Below are 20450 nucleotides of genomic sequence, written 5' to 3'. Positions count from 1 at the left end.
CAGGGGCCAAAAGGTATGATCACATCTCACCTATACTAAAAGAACTTAGATGGTTGGCAATTAGAAAGCAACTAGTTTTTAGTAAACTTTTTTATTGTTCGTCAGTCTGGAGTAATACGACAGAAACTAATCTCAATAAGATTCAGGCTATGCAAAATTTTGCTGTAGGATTGTTTCAGGGGCCAAAAGGTATGATCACATCTCACCTATACTAAAAGAACTTAGATGGTTGCCAATTAGAAAGCAACTATATGTGACAGAGTCAAAAGACACTATTTTGGACAGTAATTATTTAGTCATAAATCTATATTTTTAATTAGGAATGCCTCGTGTACACATAGGAATGTAATTCTTTAGTTAACTGTTTGCGTGGAAAATGCGTAAGCAAGAAATAATTTCCGTACGTAATTACATTACAGTGAGTCATGCCTAGGTTTGGCGCTTGTTTACGTAAGTTCGTGTTTGGGACATCCTGTTTGCGCCTAGGGCGTGCAACATTGCGTAGGATGTGTAAGGTCTTAAGAATGCAGGTTTTCCCATAAAAGTAGGCCCAAACTAAGCTTAAATCAGTGTAGTAAAAGTTCTTGAAGACGTTGCGTTGTCTACGGATATTTTCACATATCAAGACAAGGAATTCTCTTCGATGTAAAGGTATGAATCTTTGCAGCCTTTTACACTTATACCTAGGATAGATTTAGGACAAATCTATGTTAATATCGTTAACTAGTCGTTATATTTTATAGCTTAGATTATTTATATATTTGTTAAGCATTCGTTTCATGTTTTTGTAATGCTAGTCGCATTAGCGCGTAATTTAGTACAAAGTTATTCACGCAGTAGTAATTTAGTAATCACGCTGAGTGTATCTTGTCTTTTAAACTCTTTAAAACGTTTACTATAGGATCGCTACCGCCTTACTCGCTTGTTTAACCTTTTTACTACGATAAATAGCCTTAACTGCGGGATAAAAGACCTTTTCTTTCCAACCTTTAATTTGTTCGCTACTTAAACTCTACACTCAAGGTCATTGTCGCGACCGCGTGTTCAGTAAACCGTGTAATTCTTAGTTTGTCATAAACAAAGGTTAAAATACTTACCTAAAGCCATAGTTAACCTCTAGTCAATTTTTCCTATTGCTTTTTCCATTGGTTTAGTTCATTTTAAACGGTTTACCGACTTGTACATTAAACTTTGCAACCTAGTAATTTTCACTCGCGTATTGTAAACACTGGTAATCAGTATGCAATATTCAAATTACCTGTGACGTAATTTACGTATTTCCGTTTCTAGTTATATCTAGCAAAACTGTATTTTATTCATAACTTTTAGCTATTAATTTAGATAAGCTACAAATTTATTTTATCTCATTGTAAATATTTTTCTTGTTTTCATTAGAGATATCCTGTAATCTCGTTCCCGTTTTTTTTCGAGTATTGTAAAGTTGTGTGAATTTTTCAATAAATTCTTTTGTCAAAACCACTTGCAATCTGATTCATAGCTGAGCGCCTTGCCGCCGGTTACATATATCTTAGGAAAGCTACTCTAGTTTTTAAGTTCATGAACAGAATGGCCCCAGGTTACTTAGCAGACAAGTTTGTCAAAAGATCTAGCATCTCTAGCCGTCAAACTAGGAGTTCTCAGATGTTAAATATTCCGCTCCTTAAGACAACCACAGGTCAACGTTCCTTTTATTATCAAGGAGTTAAGCTTTGGAACGATTTAAGCGATAGCCTTAAACTTTGTAAAAATGTGCAGTCTTTTAAGCATGCAATGAGAAAAAAGCTTTTAAAGGAATTTCTTAATAATGAAATTTTTACTAATAACAATTATGATTTCGATTTTTTTTTTTCTTCTCATTTTAAGATTCTTATAGTTTAGGTCTTTAAAATGCATTTGCATATCTAGATATATATTTTATCTTTTCTATTATAAATAATATATTATAATATAGCTTGTATGTTCACCTGTTTTTGAAGGGGTTTACGTGTGTTTCTTGTCACGGGCCTTTTTGAAGGTAGGTGAATATATTGTATATTTTATCTTGGATTTATACTTATATTTGCATTTATATTTAACTTTTATATCATATTGTAATTTGTATTTGTCAATGCTTCTGAAAAGCCCTGTAAAGGGATGAGGTAACAAAGTATGTATGTATGTATGTATAAGCCCGACCAAAACCGTTAAAAAAATGTATAGGCCCAGGGCTTATAACCGGGATTCAATAGTATCTGTTTTACGAATTCGATCCAACGCATTGCTTTGAAGACACGAGAAGCCAACCGTTCCAATTTTTTGGATGCCATATTTTCAAATTTTCATAAAACCTCTTTGTTTTTCCTCAGCATCAATTGGTTTTGAAAACACATCCATGACTGTGCCTGAAAATATTGGTCAAGTTACATTTTGTATCAACTTTAACAATACAGGTTTCCCCTCGACTCATAATGTGTTCATGAGGTAAGCAAACCAAACAAATATATAATGTAATAATCTTAATTGTTAATTGTAAAATTCTTGTCATACATTCCCCTTATGTTACTTTTCCTTTCCTTTCCTTTCTTTTCCTTTCCTTTCTTTTCCTTGCTATTCAATACCATTTATTTCCTTTCACTTGACTTCGCTTCGCTTTTTTTTTTCTCCACTAGCACCCTTTCCTTTCCTTACTTTTAACTTCGTGGCTTTTTGTCTACCTTATCTACTAAAAGGGAGGGGGTGTCTCCATGATAAACTATGGATCAGTCATGTATGACGTTATGACGTCACATCGCGATTCAGTGATTTCACAACGGCGGGAAGAGGAAAGTGTTAAAGCACGTTTGTATATAGTAAAAAAAAAACTTTATTTACACAGGGTATTCTTCCAGTGTGAATGACACTGATAATTACTTCAAAATAGTGAAATTTTCATCTCACGGGACGCGAGAGGGTGAAATTGGTGAAATTCAATTCAAAATTCGCTCCAAGAAAAACCAAACGGTCTTTCGTAACAAAACTTTGGGTGATTATTTTTGTGCATTAGAACATTTAGTTGAAGTATTTAATTATGTATTTTGACTTAATCAATTGGAAATAATCTTCTCCGAATACCGCATACTTTGTCCTTTCATATAGAAGTGCAAAATAGCCGAAGTTCAAACAGTACAAAACAAATTTAGTAACTTGAGAACACTAAAAACACTAATTTTCCCAGAAAGATCACTTATTCTTATAACTCAGTATCCCGACGGAAATTCCGAGGGAGCTTCTTTCTTACTTACCTATTATTTTCATGTTTTGACGCATCGATCGTACACTGAATACATTCACGTAATAATTATACTAAATAAATTATTTAAAGGAGATCATTGGAATGTCATTAAAATTGTCTTTCGAACTTGTGTGAACACATATTAGTACATTTTCCTTTTCTAGAATTACTTTTAGGTCTAGTTTATCAGCTTTACACAGCTAGCCTAGTATTTTGTGAGTTGAATTATGTTAAATTTCTCGCGCGCTGATTGGCTAATTTTTATCATCAATAGCTGTCATCATCGACTCGGAGCGCGCGCTCTTTCCGTTGCTTGTTTTGATCGCTAGAAAAGAGCTGTTTTTATCGTGTTTCTTGTTGTTTTCGTTAATGGAAAAAACAATTTGACTTCAGATTTTTATGTGCATGTCTGTTCTCTTATTGACATTAAATTTCGCAATCACATTGTCAAAGTAATATGAGGATCCACATTGATGTCAATTTTTTAAATTGAGCTGTATTGTTTACATTTTCAATTCGTTCGACTTCATCAAGAACGTGCTACTCAAATGCTGTTCTTACAAAAAAAACCTACATATTGCAATCAAGGTAGTTTTAAGAGTGAATGTCAGTAAAAATCAAACAAAATTTGAAAATTCGCGGACACGGCCAAAAAATCGATTCGGCTTACATTTTGCCTATTGATAGGACTGGATGAGTAGGTGAAGGAAATGGGAGGGATTTGATCAAATATCTATTATTTTGAGAAATTACGAGCAAAAACGATTTCAGCCTGACTTTCGCTCAATCCGACCCACGCGACCTCGGTATTTAGGCGTTTTATAAGTGTTCTGTACAAACGCTAAAACAAAAGCAAATTTATTGATTGATCGTATCTATGTTAATTGGACCTAGTACAATCAAGATGTAGTAATTTCAACGGATATGAATTATTTTTGAGAAGAACGGAGGCCTTTCAAAATGACGACATGCATAGGGTGATAAATTTACCTGTAAACCACCTATCATTCGAGCAAAGAATAATGTACGTGGTATTTCATCAAAACTCTCAATATTTTCACCAGATATCCTCGAAAGGAAGTTCTTTAAGCTACGTAAAAAAAAATCTGGGCTCTTTTTGATTTTGGCAGCATAAGCGCCCTTTAAGTTTCGCAAATATTGAGTCTTACTCCACACACTGAAATCGACAACAAACTGCATGCGCGAAAGAGGAAGTCAATTTTTTTTTTTTTTTTTTTTTCTAGACCGAAAAAATATTCAAAAGTACTTCTTCATATCTTAAAACAATTCCTTGGTATGTCTAGCTATTTTATATTTAATTAGTTAAAATATTTTGGGAGTCAAACTGGAGTTTGAAATCCGCGCGCGGCTCGACTTTTCGGGCCATAATTACGATAGTTAACTAAGTATGCTTTGGTGTATCGTAAGGTTCTGAAATGGCACATCGCTTGTGCTATAATACTAAATGAAAATAATTTATATTCAAACGTTAAGTCAAAAGTAAAAGCAACTTTTAACGAATATTATTTCAGTGTCGTTTGAAGGAACTTTGCCGAGAACTTTCACCATACGACTTTTGATAAAATGCCAGTAATAATAACTTGTAGATTTCCAATGACCTTCATGAATATTTAAATTAAAATTCCCCCTGATTACGTTCACGTTCGTCGTCTTACAAACAAGATGTCGTGTTCCTTCAAGATCATATGCGGAGGAGAATGCGGCGCAGAAAATCGTGCGAGAAAAGCTGAAACCGTAATTCCATTAGTGTCTTGCTGTAAAGAAATAGCGAATCATAAGAAATCGCTCGATTTTTTCGGTCTAGAGACTGAGGTGGACCTCATACTTGCTCGATGTGGAATTTTCAATTCATCGCGTTCAAACACTCAAGAGATGACTATATGCCCATCGCATCAATCAAGGCTAGGAATTGGTTGGAGAAGGACAAGGAAGTCATGCTGTATGCCCCCCTCGATTTCCAAACACGCAAGAGATTCAAGACGTGCTCCATTGGCACAAAGGGGAATCAATTTCTTTCAGTCTCGCAAAATAATGGAGATAACAAACGAGCTTATCCCTGTTGGTTCTGGTAAGCAATGAAAAACTAATTTATTTATGAGATGTTATAATTTGTTGCTGTTATGAAATTTTTACTCCTCTTATAGTGTTGGCTTGTTAGGCGATGGTATATACTGATTTAAGTCAATGGTTAATGAGTTACTAAGTGTTCATGATAGGGGTATCTCCCAATATGTTTGTGCATGTCATGCTCATAAGAATATCAATTAATAAATTTGTGATTGTTGAGACTTTGGAAGTTTTAAATTATTTGATGGTAATTTTATTTATTTATTTAGTTTTCAATAGGCCTTTTGCAACAACAGGTCACGTGACCCTAACTCCCGTTAAAAGAGACGTTGAGTCAAAATAAACATCAGCAATGGAAAAAACACCTCAATATTAGCAAGATGGCAAAGTTTCAGCTTATAACATGTAACACAGGAGAAATGGCAATTTAATGCCATTTCTCCTATAGTCATCGTTATGAGCTAAAGCTTTTGCCCTTTTAATAATATCGAAGTGCTCTTTTCATTTCTGATGTTGATTTTGACACAACTGTTCATTTAATGGGGGTAGGTCACGTGACTTGTTGTTGCAAAAAAAAAGGTCTATTGTCTCAGCTCTCCCACACAGTCAATAGCTGTCATTACGGTTGCAATGACTCATTATGCATTGTATCGGCCAAGTAGTCTCGCTTGAATGATCCTTAAAACAAATAAGGTTCTCTCATTGTGGGGTCAACTGTAATAACAGCTAGTGGTTACCAAACTATAAGACCCGGGTACTAAGGACCTTTATCACACGGCAGCCATGTTTATTCTTATGAGAATAAAAATCTTGTTTCATTCGCATAAATTTATTCTGAATGCCAGAATACGCGTAGTGGAATCTATTGTGTAAACCAACATGGTTGCCGCGTGAAAAAGGCCCATACTGGGCCGGACATACGGTTCTTTGTTCTGACTTTAAAAATCCGTCCAGTCACGTGGCTTTTCATGAAGATTTGCGCATGCAAGATCCGTAGAAGTCGGTTATAAATTTGCTTAGGTATATTCCCCTACGTGTTGTTGATAGGAATTTGTCCAAAATGCCGTATGTGGCTGGATAAACTACAGACTGAAGAGTTAGAAAAGTCTGAGGTAGAAGTGACGGAGTATATAGAAGAAATGACAACTAATATGGAATCCCTGAAACTGGTGAGTGAGAAAGATTTCGATTTTCACTCTTGAATTACGTTATTTATTCGAATGTTTTTTCTTATTTGTTATCACACTGATTTGGAATTGCTTTGTTTCACAGACTCGTGTAACACCAGATTCACCAATTACTCCAAAGTGTAGAAGAGAAAGCGTATATGTGCCTTCTCGAGAAGAAGAGGAAGAGTTAGCTGAAAGCGTCGAAGCTTCTAAATGTGACGATGATGATAATGATGATGATGATGATGAGCCCCGTCGACAGCTCAATGGTTTTTTACAGCTTCGAGATATAAGTCCAATTCGCGTTTCCCTATCAGTACCCTGGAATAAATCCCATGAAAGAACGAAGCGACGCTACGTAAGAAAAGCGAAGCAATGTATTTCTGCTGTGTTAGATGTCCTTACTCCGGAAGATTCCATAAGCCTTTGGAGGGCGTTGCATGAAAATAACAATGTGGGCAAAGATGAAGAAGAAATCGCACCCAAAGGTGATAAAGAACTAGAACTGCTCGAAGCCTATGCTGAAAGTTATGCAATAGCACAGCATTGGAGCACGCGGCGACAAATTCTGTCGATGATGGCTGACAAAATTACCTTCAAAGACCTTAAGCAACATATTCCTAAGCTGACCCGATATCGTTACAACATAGCTCGTCGGCACAGACTGTTACATGGCCGAGCAGCACCGCTTCCAAGTTGGGAAAAGAAAAGAATGAGAATTGATCCGTCTCAGTTAGAGCATTTTGTTTTTTTTTTATTACAAGCCCTCACGCTATCCAGGATGTTCCTTTTGGAGAAAGGCTTCTAAAATTATCTACTGGTGAGATCGTCAAAACTCCCAACGTCATCAGGACAATGATACCAGAACGTGTTGTGCAGCAGTATGAGCAATACTGTAAGGAAACAGCCTTTAAGCCCATGAGCAAGCGAACACTACAGAGAGTTTTGACCGTTTGTTCTGCTTCTACTCGTACATCTCTCCAAGGACTTGATAATTTTTCAGCACAGGGAAGTGACGCCTTTGACGAGCTTGACAGCCTTGTTGACAAACTAATCGATTGTGGAAAAACTAAAATTTGGGGCAGAGACATCAAGCAACAATTACGATCATCACAACAGTACCTGAAGGGTGATTATAAGGTTGGCATTTACCGAATAGAGTAACATTCGTTGCCTGTGTAAATTTACTGAAACCTTAATTTAATCAATTGATCCGTTTAATCTCTTTTTTTAGTTGCATGTTGCTGAATCGTCGACCATTTCAGATCATTGTCGCGTTTATGCGCTTAGTGACCCGAACGACGCAGACTTCAAAGGCGATTGTGACCATCTCCACCTTGATTCATGTGCGCAATGCTCTCAGTTGAAAAACGTATTTCGCATCTTGGAAAATGAATGCGCCACTACATCATGTAGTGATGGAGAGGAGAAACGTGACATGGTGTATGTGCTCCAACGCGCTAAAGATGCTATCTTGTCCTGGAAATCCCATCTATTGCGATCTGTCCATCAAGATGAGGCAAAGCATTCCGTCCTAAACAAACTTGATAACAAATCTGTGCTCTTGGTACAAGACTGGGCAATGAAGTATATACCACGGAAATTCAGAGAAGCCCAGTCTGACTGGTTTGCCAAGCGTGGTCTCCCATGGCACATTACGGTTGCTGTTCGGAAGTCACAAGATAACAAGCACCTTGAGTCTACAACCATTGTTCATGTGTTTCAAAGCTGTACACAAGACAGCAGCACGGTGTCTGGCATAATGGTAGATTGTCTTCGTTTGCTGAAAAAGGAAATGCCTTACCTGGAAAAAGCGTACTATAAACAGGACAACGCTGGCTGTTATCATAGCGGAAATTCCATTGTATCTGCTAAGCTGGCTGGTGATCTTGCTGGCGTGACTATAATAAGGAATGACTTTTCGGATCCCCAGGGAGGAAAGGGGGTGTGCGACCGCCAAGCAGCCACAATTAAGGGGGCCATTGGAAGGTATGTAAATGAAGGCCATGATGTAAACAACGCTTTACAGCTCAAAACTGGTATTGAATCAGGACAAGGACTAACTGGAGTTAAGGCCACCCATGTTGCTGCTACAACTGCTAGCACACTTTCATTGAAGTGGGATGGTATATGCCTGCTAAATAACTTTGAATACGAAATGAATGGTATTCGAGTATGGAGAGCATTCAATGTTGGTCCAGGCCGATTAGTGCCTTGGGATACCTTTGGCGTATCTACTGAAAAACTCGGTGCTTTAGAAACCCTGAATTCAACAACTTTGGCATCTGACCCCGCCTTTCGAGTTGTTAGACACCGATACACCAAGAAAACTTCAAATGCAATTCAGTTTGGTGAAAATGAGGGAGAAGGAGAAAAGGAAGAAGCAGAAGAAGAAGAGAAGGAAGAAGAATATGAGGTAGAAGAAGAAGAAGAAGAAGAAGAAGAAGAAGAAGAAGAAGAAGAAGAAGAAGAAGAAGAAGAAGAAGTAAAAGAAGGAGAATAATTAGATGATGATGAGGATGATGATGATGATGATAATGATGAAGCCATGTTATTTACGTGTCCAGAAGAAGGTTGTATAAAAGCATACAGCAGATTTTCTTCTCTTCAAAATCATCTTGATACAGGAAGGCAAACGAATGCCTGAGCACGAAACCCTATACGATAAAGCAATTAAAGAATACGCCTTTAAACTGACAGAGGGAGCTACTCGAGTTCCAGACGTTCAATGTGAAGCGGTTGGTGGGAAGGAAGATTTAACTGCTCTTCCAATGGGCTGGGCCCTCAAGTCTGCGAAGAAAAAGAAGTGTTTCACATCAAAGCAGACTGCCTTCTTAACTGAGCAGTTTCAAATAGGAGGAGTCAGCGGAAGAAAAGTAGACCCCCAAGAAGTTTCCAAGGCAATGGCTGTAACCCGACGTACCGACGGAGCCCGATTATTTCCCCCAGATGAAGTGCTTACTAAACAGCAAATATCCGGTTTCTTTAGTCGCCTCTCTGCAAAGAAGCGTCTCAATTGCCCAGTTGTAATGGAAAATGACGATGAAGATATATATGCAGCAGAAACTGAAACACAATTTTCCACCTTGTGTGCCAATGTAATGATGGCGGTGCAGTTAAGTCACCCGATTATTTGCTTCGATTTCAATATTTGTGAAATGGTTTAGAAGAACAAGTTATTAAAACTATGTGTAGAGGAGTTGAGGAACGTTTGCATCGAGCTTGGAGAAGATGTTGAAGACCTTTCCCAAAGAAGGAAAAAGCCCTACATTGAACGAATAAACAATATTGTCAAAAACTGTTGTTCATGTACTGCGTAAAGTCTGCATTCTATTCAATCCGCACAATAGTGTTCTATGCTCGACGGCGTATAAAAAGTCGGGAGTTCGTGAAGAGTGGATTATGAAGCGGCTTAATCATACTGAATCAAGACACCAAAAAGGTCTGCATAAAACCACGGAATCAGGAAGAATACTGTACTGAATACTGAATAAATACGTTAAAAGAAATTTTAATTCAAATATTCATGAAGGTCATTGGAAATCTACAAGTTATTATTACTGGCATTTTATCAAAAGTCGTATGGTGAAAGTTCTCGGCAAAGTTCCTTCAAACGACACTGAAATAATATTCGTTAAAAGTTGCTTTTACTTTTGACTTAACGTTTGAATATAAATTATTTTCATTTAGTATTGTAGCACAAGCGATGTGACATTTCAGAACCTTACGATACACCAAAGCATACTTAGTTGTTTTTTTTCTTTTTTAATATTATTTTATTTATTAACAAACATAAATCATGAGTACACATAACAAATAATACAAATAATAAGCAATTATTGGATGAGGTTGAGCATGATATCGTAAATTATCAAGACCGAGTCTGTGTTATCTGCCGAAGCCGAAGGCTGAGGCAGATAACACAGCCGAGGTTTTGATAATTTACGATATCATGCGATAACCGAATTCAATAATTGCTTTATTATACATTTTGTATACTGGAAAAACATTAACATAAACATTAAATTATAGAGACATGAAATATGAACGCCATGATGTCGCGTGAAAAACGCAAAATTTTTATTTGAAAATATTTCAATAATTCTTCACAAAATATATGAAAATAAGTTAATAAAGATTTCTTAAATAATTGTTTTTGTACATAATACTGAAGATAAATACAAATTCTGAATAAAAACGTTATGTAAACTGAGAAATTTATAAGTTATGTAAGCCTAAAGGATACGACAACAACAACAAAAATGTCGCCGGAGTGAATGAAACCTATAATAATTCAGATGCCAAAGTGAATGGCCTTAAAAATCTTATTAAAGTATCAGAAGTAAACAAGAAATGACATTCTCGTAAAAAGGAAGCTAAGGAAAAAACAACTTTAGCTCTAGCTATTGAAAGTGACGTTACAATTCACAAAATTATAGTTTTTTGAAATTTCTGAGTAGGAGTTGCTAACACTAAATTCTCCCATCAAAAATTCTTCTTGTGAAAGAGTAAATGTAGGCGATAAGTTAAGAGTTTCGCTACTTACAGCTATGCTAGTATCTACACTCGTAGAGTCAGTTCCAAGTGATGCAGCAGTGATGGTTTCTGACATTCTTCTTTTTGTGTTTATGTCTGTTTGACAGTAGCTCCTCAGGCTGCTCTCGCTTTTATGACCACTTACCGACATGATGTGGCGTGCTTCAAAACCAGCCCTATCCAGGATGGTTAGAGATGTAGCTCTAATAGAGTGATTGGTATACAGCTTTGAAAGTTTTGCTTCTTGAGAGATAACCTTCATTTTCTCTCCAAGCATCCGTTCACCAACTACCATGTTGTCATAACAAATCTCGTCAACACCAATTCTTGCGTTTTTCTTCGGTCTTTGGAACAAAAACTGGTTCTTTGGATTTAAGTGTTTAATATAAAGTTCTAACGAGGCAACAGGACAGTTCGGTCCGGGTTTTTCATACATAATTCCTCCTTCTAAACCGTCGTCGTCCTCTCTCCTGTTTTTTGTCAGCTCGTCGCCAGCTTTATACATATATCGAGATCCTTTGTCGTCTACGCTGAATGAGAAGTCTGAAATTTTTAACTCTCTGAGGTTTTGACGACCACGGCGGCAGAAAAACAGCATTATCTCAAAAAATACTTTGTTTTGCAGTGTTCTTGGGTCTTGTAAGCCAAAAACTCCACACTCATAGAGTTTTTTAAGGTCATTTTCGAGGATTGGAGGTTTGTGTTGAATTTTGCCGAGTCCTTGTTTTTTAAGATCAACACACTGTGCTAGAAAAACTTTATTTGCCTCACCAAATTCTGGATCGTTTATGATGTCAGTTCCTTGGGTATTTTTGAAGTGTCTATTGAGTCCAAACCTTAAGCTGTGGAGAGAGCTTTTGGAATATAAATCGCCGTTGCTTTTTCTTGCTTCTGCGTAAAATGACTTCAACATTTCGGCTAACGATTTCTTCTCCTTTGGTTCTTGAAGTTTTTTCTCCTTTAGGTATTCGCTGAAGACTTTTACGCTCCCTTTTGTCGACCTTTTCGTATTTTTTGAATCTTTTTCTTCTAAGAGATTATTTATTTCTTCTTCGGAAAGCGAAGCAAAGCGTGAGGATGCCATCTCGATGGATAGATCTCAATGCCCTTGGCAAAGCTACCACAGCGTGACCTTGAATGAACTTGACATCATAAATGTATTATCTGTAGGAAAACCTACAGATAATACATTTATCATGTCGAGTTCACACGATATCAGGGATTGGCTGAGGGCTCTCGACCAATCAGAATTGAGGTACTTAGTAAAATGTATAATAATTACAAATAGTGGTTACAGATGGTGCTACGGGCTTACTTGTCTTAATTCAGATAATAGTTCTTGAAGATTTTGATATTTATTTACATGAGAGTGCAACTTACATTTTTTTCTGGCAATTCTTCTTTATATTTTTTCATATTCTAAAATGTTCATTTGAAATACAATAATATTGGGCCTAGAGCCTCTAATTCTAGCATTATATAATACATATTTATATAATAGAAAAAGAAATTCCTCCATTACATTTTTACGTCCTCCTAATATTACGTTTTTTAAATTCAATTCAGGTAATGTCATATACGCTTTTTTTAACCAATCTTTTATCTTAGAAAACAGTGTGTTTGAATATTTGCATTCCACAAAGAAATGCTCTAATGTCTCTATAGACTTGTGACAAAAGGAACAATTTGGCGATTCTAATATTCTAAACTTATAGAGGTCTTTATTAAGAGAAAGACAGTTATTTAAAATTTTATATAAAATGTTATACTGGAATGCTCGTAACCTGATTTCATTGGTAATCATAAACACACTCTGATAAACCTTTAACCACTCAATGTTCGGTATGCTCAACTTATTGGATATGTACGTCTGTGCCGTTGGTATTTTAAACTTATTTCTAATTATTTCCCAATAGATCATCTTTGTTGTAAGTTTGGAAAGAGGTGTGTGAGTATTACAAATTTTTATTCCTTTATTACTCTCCTGTAAACAGTAAGGAAGCGATGTACTCTTTAGTTTTAATTTCCAGATATCTAGCAATGCCATAACTATACTTCTCCACGCAAAATATTCCGAATCACACCACTTTCCTTTTGCATTAACAGATTCCCATTGAAAACCATCTTGAAAGTCCCAAACATCACTAATATCTACTATACTTTTCTTTACAATATTTCTGACATTAAAATAACTTGAATCTAAATGTACATATTTGTTTAGCCAGATTGGTTGATGAAGAATTTCTTCAACAGTTTCAACCTTATATTCGCTAACTTGACTCCAACTGTCTAAGATTTCCCTATAGAATTCAGGAAAGTTATGGACTTTTACCCGAGATGAGTCAAAATTTTCTCTTAGGACTTGCAGTCCTCCAATGGATTCAAAATATTTTTCCGCAAAACACTTCCAGTATATGTTTTTTTTATCATGCAACAGTTTTAATACCCATCCTACACGGTTCGTTTTAATCATAGTTTCTAAATCGGGCAATCTAAGTCCTCCTTCAAGAAAATCTCCAATTAGAGTTGTGTATTTGATTTTTGGTTTCCTACCGTTCCAAATAAAGTTGGTTATTTCCTTATCTACACTAGCTATAAATGTGCGAGGTACAGCGATCTTTGAGGAAACGTATAACAGTAGTGAAATGGCTAGCGATCGGATTACTTGAACTTTTCCAAACAATGTGAGATTTCTCATTTTCCATATTGTCAAAACGGATTTAAATTTTCCAAACACCCTATCAAAGTTATTATTACGCATAAGCGCCTTATTATGCGAGAGAAATATATTCGGAGAATTCAACTCCACTAGCGTGAAAATCTATTTTTTTTGTAATTCTCGTTTCATTTAATTCTTTATTTCTAGCACCATCCCAGCCACCTTCAGACTTTTCATAGTTAAGTTGTAAGGACGAATAAGTTTGAAATAGTTCTAGACATTCTAAGACTTTTTCTAATGAACTTTTGTCTTTTAGACAGAACGTTGTATCGTCCGCAAACAAAACCAGCTTAGTCTCTTACTCGTTTTCATCAATCCGTAGACCTTTTATATCTTCGTTATTACGAATTATCTGGGCCAGTATTTCAATTGTCAAAATAAACAAATATGGGGATATTGGATCTCCCTGTTTGGTTCCTCGTTATAGCTCAAAAAAATCGGAAACTTCTCCATTATTGATAATACAACTTTTAGAATTAGTAAGGAGTGTTTTGATCCATCTAACGAAACCATCTCCAAAGCCAAAAGATCGAAGAACAGCAAAGATAAAGTTATGCTCAACAGAATCAAAGGCTTTCTGAAAATCTGCCGCAAAGAGAATATATGGACAATCGTCATTTCCTTCTAAATAATCAAAAAGATCAGCTATAAATCTCAATGGATCATCAATATTTCTCCCTTTCACAAATGCTGCCTGGTTGGGATGTATTAATCTGTGCATTTAATCAGACATCCTATTGCATAAAACCTTACTACAAACTTTGGCATCAACATTTATCAGGCTAATTGGGCGCCAGTTTTCTACAAATCGTATATCTTTTTCAGAGCATACTTAGTTAACTATCGTAATTATGGCCCGAAAAGTCGAGCCGCGCGCGGATTTCAAACTCCAGTTTGACTCCCAAAATATTTTAACTAATTAAATATAAAATAGTTAGACATACCAAGGAATCGTTTTAAGGTATGAAGAAGTACTTTTGAGTATTTTTTCGGTCTAGAAAAAAAAAATTGACTTCCTCTTTCGCGCATGCAGTTTGTTGTCGATTTCAGTGTGTGGAGTAAGACTCAATATTTGCGAAACTTAAAGGGCGCTTATGCTGCCAAAATCAAAAAGAGCCCAGAATTTTTTTTACGTAGCTTAAAGAACTTCCTTTCGAGGATATCTGGTGAAAATATTGAGAGTTTTGATGAAATACCACGTACATTATTCTTTGCTCGAATGATAGGTGGTTTACAGGTGAATTTATCACCCTATGCATGTCGTCATTTTGAAAGGCCTCCGTTCTTCTCAAAAATAATTCATATCCGTTGAAATTACTACATCTTGATTGTACTAGGTCCAATTAACATAGATACGATCAATCAATAAATTTGCTTTTGTTTTAGCGTTTGTACAGAACACTTATAAAACGCCTAAATACCGAGGTCGCGTGGGTCGGATTGAGCGAAAGTCAGGCTGAAATCGTTTTTGCTCGTAATTTCTCAAAATAATAGATATTTGATCAAATCCCTCCCATTTCCTTCACCTACTCATCCAGTCCTATCAATAGGCAAAATGTAAGCCGAATCGATTTTTTGGCCGTGTCCGCGAATTTTCAAATTTTGTTTGATTTTTACTGACATTCACTCTTAAAGGTATAAAGCTCTGTGTAAATTGCTACATCCAAATTTAGGCTTCAACGATAACAGTCGTGGGATCATAAAAATGTTAGTCTAGTGAAAGTCGTAAAAGTCACAAATCAAACAAAATCTAAAAGGCCTATCTAATCTATTTAAACTTCTTTTTATTTAAAAATCTCGCTCTTCAAGTTTCCTTCTTTTAAAACTTTGCTCCTTCCATTCCATGATATGATGAGATAATGAGGGACCGCGGAGCGTAATTCTGATTGGGGTAGCTAACACCCGCCGAAAGCGGGTACATCGAGGGGGGCTTGGTGGATGACGGGAAAGTTACTGTAGGTGAATTATATAGATGGCCTCCTAAGCATATATCTTTGATTTTATCGCCATTTATTAAACCTAAAAAAGTGTAGCGCTAATTCCCAAATTTTCCTATTATCACTGATATAATTTTCGGAATTTACTTTCACCGCATTCCTTCCTCCTACCTTCCTTCCAATCACTATCGGCAAATAATAGTGAGAAGGATATATATATCATGAAATAAGGTTGCGAGTGTATTTTATGATTCTCTCAAATCACTCGTATAAGTCGAGTCAAAAACACCCTGATATATATTTTTTATTTAAACAAATGTATAACCTAAAACACCTAGGCATGGACTTTAGCTTAATAGGTAAACAGTTCCAAAGATTTATTCCATGAGTTTTTAAGATTTAATGCTGATTTTTCGTAAGGGTCATTCGCATTACTTGGAATTAGATATATGCAAACTTCAAGACAATCCATTCAATGCATGGTAATGTTTCTAAAAGCGCGATGTTTCATATGCTTCAAATTTTGGATCAAATTTTCAAGCGGCGTCATACCTTTTTTTCTGCCCAAGACTTTCCATAAAAATTTATACGACAGGCTGCATTAATACTAGATGATAAGATTCCGAAAATTTCAGAACAATCGTGCCTGAGGATGAGGAGAAAAAAAGCCAAAAAATTAGAATAACCTTGTTTGATTTTGGGCCATAATAGGCTAAACACTTTTAAAATCTTAAAATAAAATACACGGTTAATATTTAGGATAATCCAAGCACATTATATGAAAAATCCAGTTAAATTGACGCTCTAGTTTTGCCAAGCGAGCGAGAATAAAATTGTCCAAAATTCGCTCTGAATTAGTTTGGTTCATTCCACCTTAACAGTTAACCCCATTGATAATTCAGCTCACAAGATGCTAGGTTAGCTCAGTATAAAAAGCTGCTAAACTAGACCTAAAAGTAAATCTAGAAAAGAAAATATACTAATATGTGTTCACCCAAGTTCCAAAGACAATTTCAGTGACTGGTAGGGCGATTTTTGGGTCTTTTCCAGCTTTGCTCGATCCTTAAGTTGACTGCCTCTTAATCGTGAATATTATCGAAAACGACCTCCGGACACCCCTTATTTCTTTCCAGATTCAAAATCAGTATTAAATTTGGGTCGTGGTGCAATTGCAAACACTTTGTCATGAATTCTTTTCTATAGTAGGCGGCCACCGAAGTCATCTTTTAGGGCTATTTTTGAAAATATCCCACAAGAATACTCGATACTTTTATCCCAGAGTCCCCCCGCCCCCTCCAACCCCTTATCTGTCTGTTGTTGTTGTTGTTGTTGTTGCTGCTGCTGCTGCTGCTGTTGTTATTGTTGTTTTCTACCTTTTTCGTTCTACACAGAGTGCACACAACGAACCCCAATAAAGAGGATCCTGTTACTTCCGTTGGAAACTTTACGTTGGATAGATTTAGTTTGACAAAAACAATAAAGACAAAATGTTTAAATGCCAGTGTATTGGACAACAGCATTTTGGAGTTTGGAAAAGTATATTTCCTAAACATAACGATGTTCCGTGGTTATGAAAATCTCGTCCAATATAAAGAGAACCAAAGGACATTGGCAATAACCATCACGGATGAAGATACAGGTATGTTATTTAAATATCGATGTGGAAATAATCAATTTAATATGAGTTAATCTCCAATGAAAAGGTTGGCATTAATTCTAGAGCATTTTTTTATTGAATATTTTGTTTAATTATTATTAGTTTCCAAATTAAAAGTCCTGCTTGATATTTTAAGGAAGTTCGCGGGCAAAAGCGTTTCCAATGCTTCCCCCTTCCCCCTCAAACTTTCAAAGATCTAAAATAAGTATTTGATTTACAACTCCATGGTGGAAGGAAAGCCTTACAGGATTTACAACCTGCACTTGATAATGCTAGAATGCAAACACTAAAAGTGTGCAACATAAATATCACTAAATAGTGATATTTTATGCTAATTTTATTGTTTTCTTTGTAATATATACAGTATGAGTGGACGTGTTGTATCAGATATACAACCACGAGGCGCAGCCGAGTGATTGTATATCTGATACAACACGGACACGAATACTGTATATGACTTATCAAACGCCTAGGTTAGTTCCTTTGTTTTTCACTAAAATTTTCAAAATTAAAGTGAATTTGGCCAAGAAAATCCAACTTAAGTTTATGCAAATGAGCACAGTTTTGTATCAGATTTACAACACTCTTCACGGTCGTGATTTCTGTTGTGTTTTCTTCATGAATTATTAATGAGTTTGATAATGTTTAATTAGTGCTATTTACTATTAAATGGTGATTTATTAGTGTTTGTACTCTGCCTATAGATCAAATTTTCGTGGAGGGAGGTAAAAACCGTAGAACCCTTGGAGAAAAACCCTCGAAGCACAGGAGAGAACCAACAAACACACTCTACTCACATACTAAGCACGGCGTGACTCGAACCCGGATCACAATGGTAGCGCCCTACTGGATCTCACTACTACGCCACCCGCTCTTCCCAGAAATGTGGTCAAAATAATAGCAACATAGAAATTCGATGAGCAAATTCGACGTGCCAAAAAAAAAAAAAAAAAAATTGGGGGGTGACCAAACTAACTGACGAGTAAGAGGATATCAAAGTGGCTTTTTCTCGTCGAAAATCGCGAGCGCGGAACAATAATAAGTCACGCATTGGGGTTACTGTTATTGTTTTCTAGACTTAGCTGATCAATTCTATAGTCTCGAATAATTATATATATAAAATTTAAGAATTTTTTGGTTAGGTGTATATATATATATATATATATATATATATATATACAGCGATATGCAGAAATTCTGATCCAACCAAGTATATAGTATATAACTATATCGGGTGCATTATGGGTAATAGACTCGCGGGATTCAAAGCTATGAGTACCAAAGCGTTGGCTGGCCTACCGAGTGTTGTTTATGAACAGCGCTAAAGTCAAGAGGCGGGAACTATGTGTTCACTTTTTAATACCTCTACACTAGTAGAAAAAATGTCATATTGTAAACGGTTTAATTTGATGTAAAGTGAAACATTGGAAATTTTGCAATTGGTTGAGTTTAAAATCAGTTCTAAAATCGCTCTTTTTGGAAGTTTCGGTTGAGCTGAGCTCAATTCTGAACTCGTTCTTCGCTAGTTATTTATATGTGCCCTTCTAAAACAATCAATCACTCCGAGGACAACAAAACCAAAACAGTCGGTAATATGACTTATGACAAAAGTGGTACAAAAATTGTTCATGAGCTACTCTGGATAGGATATTTTGCTTTATTCGTAGTCTACCGTGTTATTGTTAGGCGCCGTCCACACGTATCCGGAAATTTTTGTATCCGCAAATTATTTTTTTCGGATACGAAAATGCATCCACACGCAGCGTATTCGAATCGTTTTCACCGTCCACACGTATCCGTTTTCGTAAAATTTGCGGATACGGACACAAAAATTTGCGGACACGTGTGGACGGGGCCTTATTGAGCGTCAACTCAGTCAAATCTCAGTTAATGAACAGGCTGAATATAGTTTCTAGATAAACGGAGGTTATTCTTACTTAAGAGAAGCATATTCTTCCACTTCTCCTCTGATAACTTAGTGATTCTTTGTGGTTAGTTTTTCTTTTACTTTTCTCTCTCTCTCTCTCTCTCTTTTGGCTCGAGCTATTAAAAGCTTTGCAATTTTATGCAAAACAAGTTCACTCAGGAGAGTGAAAGTTTGAATATTAATCATCATTGCACTAAAGCCGTTTGTATTAATCAAAATTGCATAAAATAAACAGAGATTATAGTTATATACTATATACTTGGTTGGATCAGAATTTCTGCATATTTCTGTATATATATGTATATGTATATATATACAACCAAAAAATTCTGCAATTTTATGATTTCCACATATATATATATATATATATATATATATATATATATATATGTCTTTTGTATTTCCATCAAACGTTACTGACAGTTGCTATGACACCAGTTACACTTGAGTTCAATGGTGACCATTTAGCTAGGTGTTTTACATTGCTTTAATATACCACTCAACAATGTAATAATATCGAAAATACCAGTCTATACCTTCAAAATAGTGAAATAATCACTCCTGCGTTTTGCTTAAAAAGATAATAAATTTTGTATTTGTTATTTTTATTTTCATAAGACAACGTTCTTGTAATTAGATGTTTATATATAAGTAATGCATCGAGCACACTACCAACAGGTATGGACTCCAACATCCATATATATATATATATATGTACTGTTTAAAAAACGAGCAGGAGTGTTTTATCGGGTGTTAAACGGCTTAGAAAACTCATGATGTATGTTCTCATATGGTACAGAATTCTTTACGAAATGAACCAAGTTTGATAGAGAAAATCCAAGTTAAAGTTTATGCAAATGAAGACGAATCTATATCAGATATAAAATCACCTTCATGGTCATGATTTCTATTGTGTTTTCTTCATGATATATTAATGAGTTTTCTAAGTAATAGATAAAATATGAGCGGGAGACCTTTATGGGCATTTAAAACGGCGAGCCGCAGGCGAGCCGTTTTAAAGCCCATAAAGGTCGGACGCGAATATTTTATCTTACTTTTGTAAAATTCATTAATAATTCATGAGGTAATTACCCAGTGAAAGACCTGGATTCAGGTCACGTGGATGGTTTGTAATTCTCGATACAGGACGTGTGAAACTTAAAGCAC

The 20450-nt window shown here is 35.8% G+C and overlaps 3 protein-coding genes, 1 long non-coding RNA gene and 1 pseudogene across 7 annotated transcripts in view; 3 read left to right on the top strand and 2 right to left on the bottom strand.

Moving 5' to 3' along the window:
• Positions 1 to 1520, bottom strand: part of LOC116288671 (uncharacterized) — a 371660-nt gene extending 370140 nt beyond the window's left edge. Inside the window, exon 1 of the long non-coding RNA XR_016119783.1 lies at positions 1098 to 1520. This is a non-coding gene — a long non-coding RNA (uncharacterized LOC116288671). The remainder of the gene's footprint in view (positions 1 to 1097) is intronic.
• Positions 1 to 20450, top strand: part of LOC116288963 (uncharacterized) — a 136290-nt gene that overhangs the window by 89224 nt on the left and 26616 nt on the right. For all 3 annotated transcript variants that reach the window (XM_089029969.1, XM_089029968.1, XM_089029970.1), the window contains exons 2-3: positions 2346 to 2460; positions 17091 to 17338. In XM_089029969.1, coding sequence (XP_088886095.1) covers positions 2346 to 2460; positions 17091 to 17338 — 363 coding nt within the window. The remainder of the gene's footprint in view (positions 1 to 2345; positions 2461 to 17090; positions 17339 to 20450) is intronic.
• On the top strand, positions 4923 to 6929 carry LOC148911156 (uncharacterized). The gene is made up of 4 exons (XM_089029858.1): positions 4923 to 5339; positions 6386 to 6507; positions 6611 to 6865; positions 6921 to 6929. Exons 1-4 carry the CDS (start codon positions 4934 to 4936, stop codon positions 6927 to 6929), a joined length of 792 nt encoding a protein of 263 aa, XP_088885984.1. The 5' UTR covers positions 4923 to 4933.
• LOC148911155 (uncharacterized) lies at positions 6622 to 10116 on the top strand (annotated as a pseudogene). The gene is made up of 2 exons (XR_016119633.1): positions 6622 to 7647; positions 7742 to 10116. The product of XR_016119633.1 is annotated as an uncharacterized LOC148911155 (transcript).
• Positions 10907 to 12180, bottom strand: LOC148911154 (uncharacterized protein KIAA1958-like). The gene has a single exon (XM_089029857.1). It carries the CDS (start codon positions 12125 to 12127, stop codon positions 10907 to 10909), a length of 1221 nt encoding a protein of 406 aa, XP_088885983.1. The 5' UTR covers positions 12128 to 12180.

Source organism: Actinia tenebrosa, unplaced genomic scaffold, assembly GCF_029948245.1.
Source record: "Actinia tenebrosa isolate PJP-AT-01 unplaced genomic scaffold, QUT_ActTen_1.0 PGA_scaffold14__42_contigs__length_11649687, whole genome shotgun sequence".
Classification (NCBI taxonomy): domain Eukaryota; kingdom Metazoa; phylum Cnidaria; class Anthozoa; order Actiniaria; family Actiniidae; genus Actinia; species Actinia tenebrosa.
Note: the sequence above shows the minus strand (reverse complement) of the source record. Positions and strands in the feature narration are given on the sequence as shown.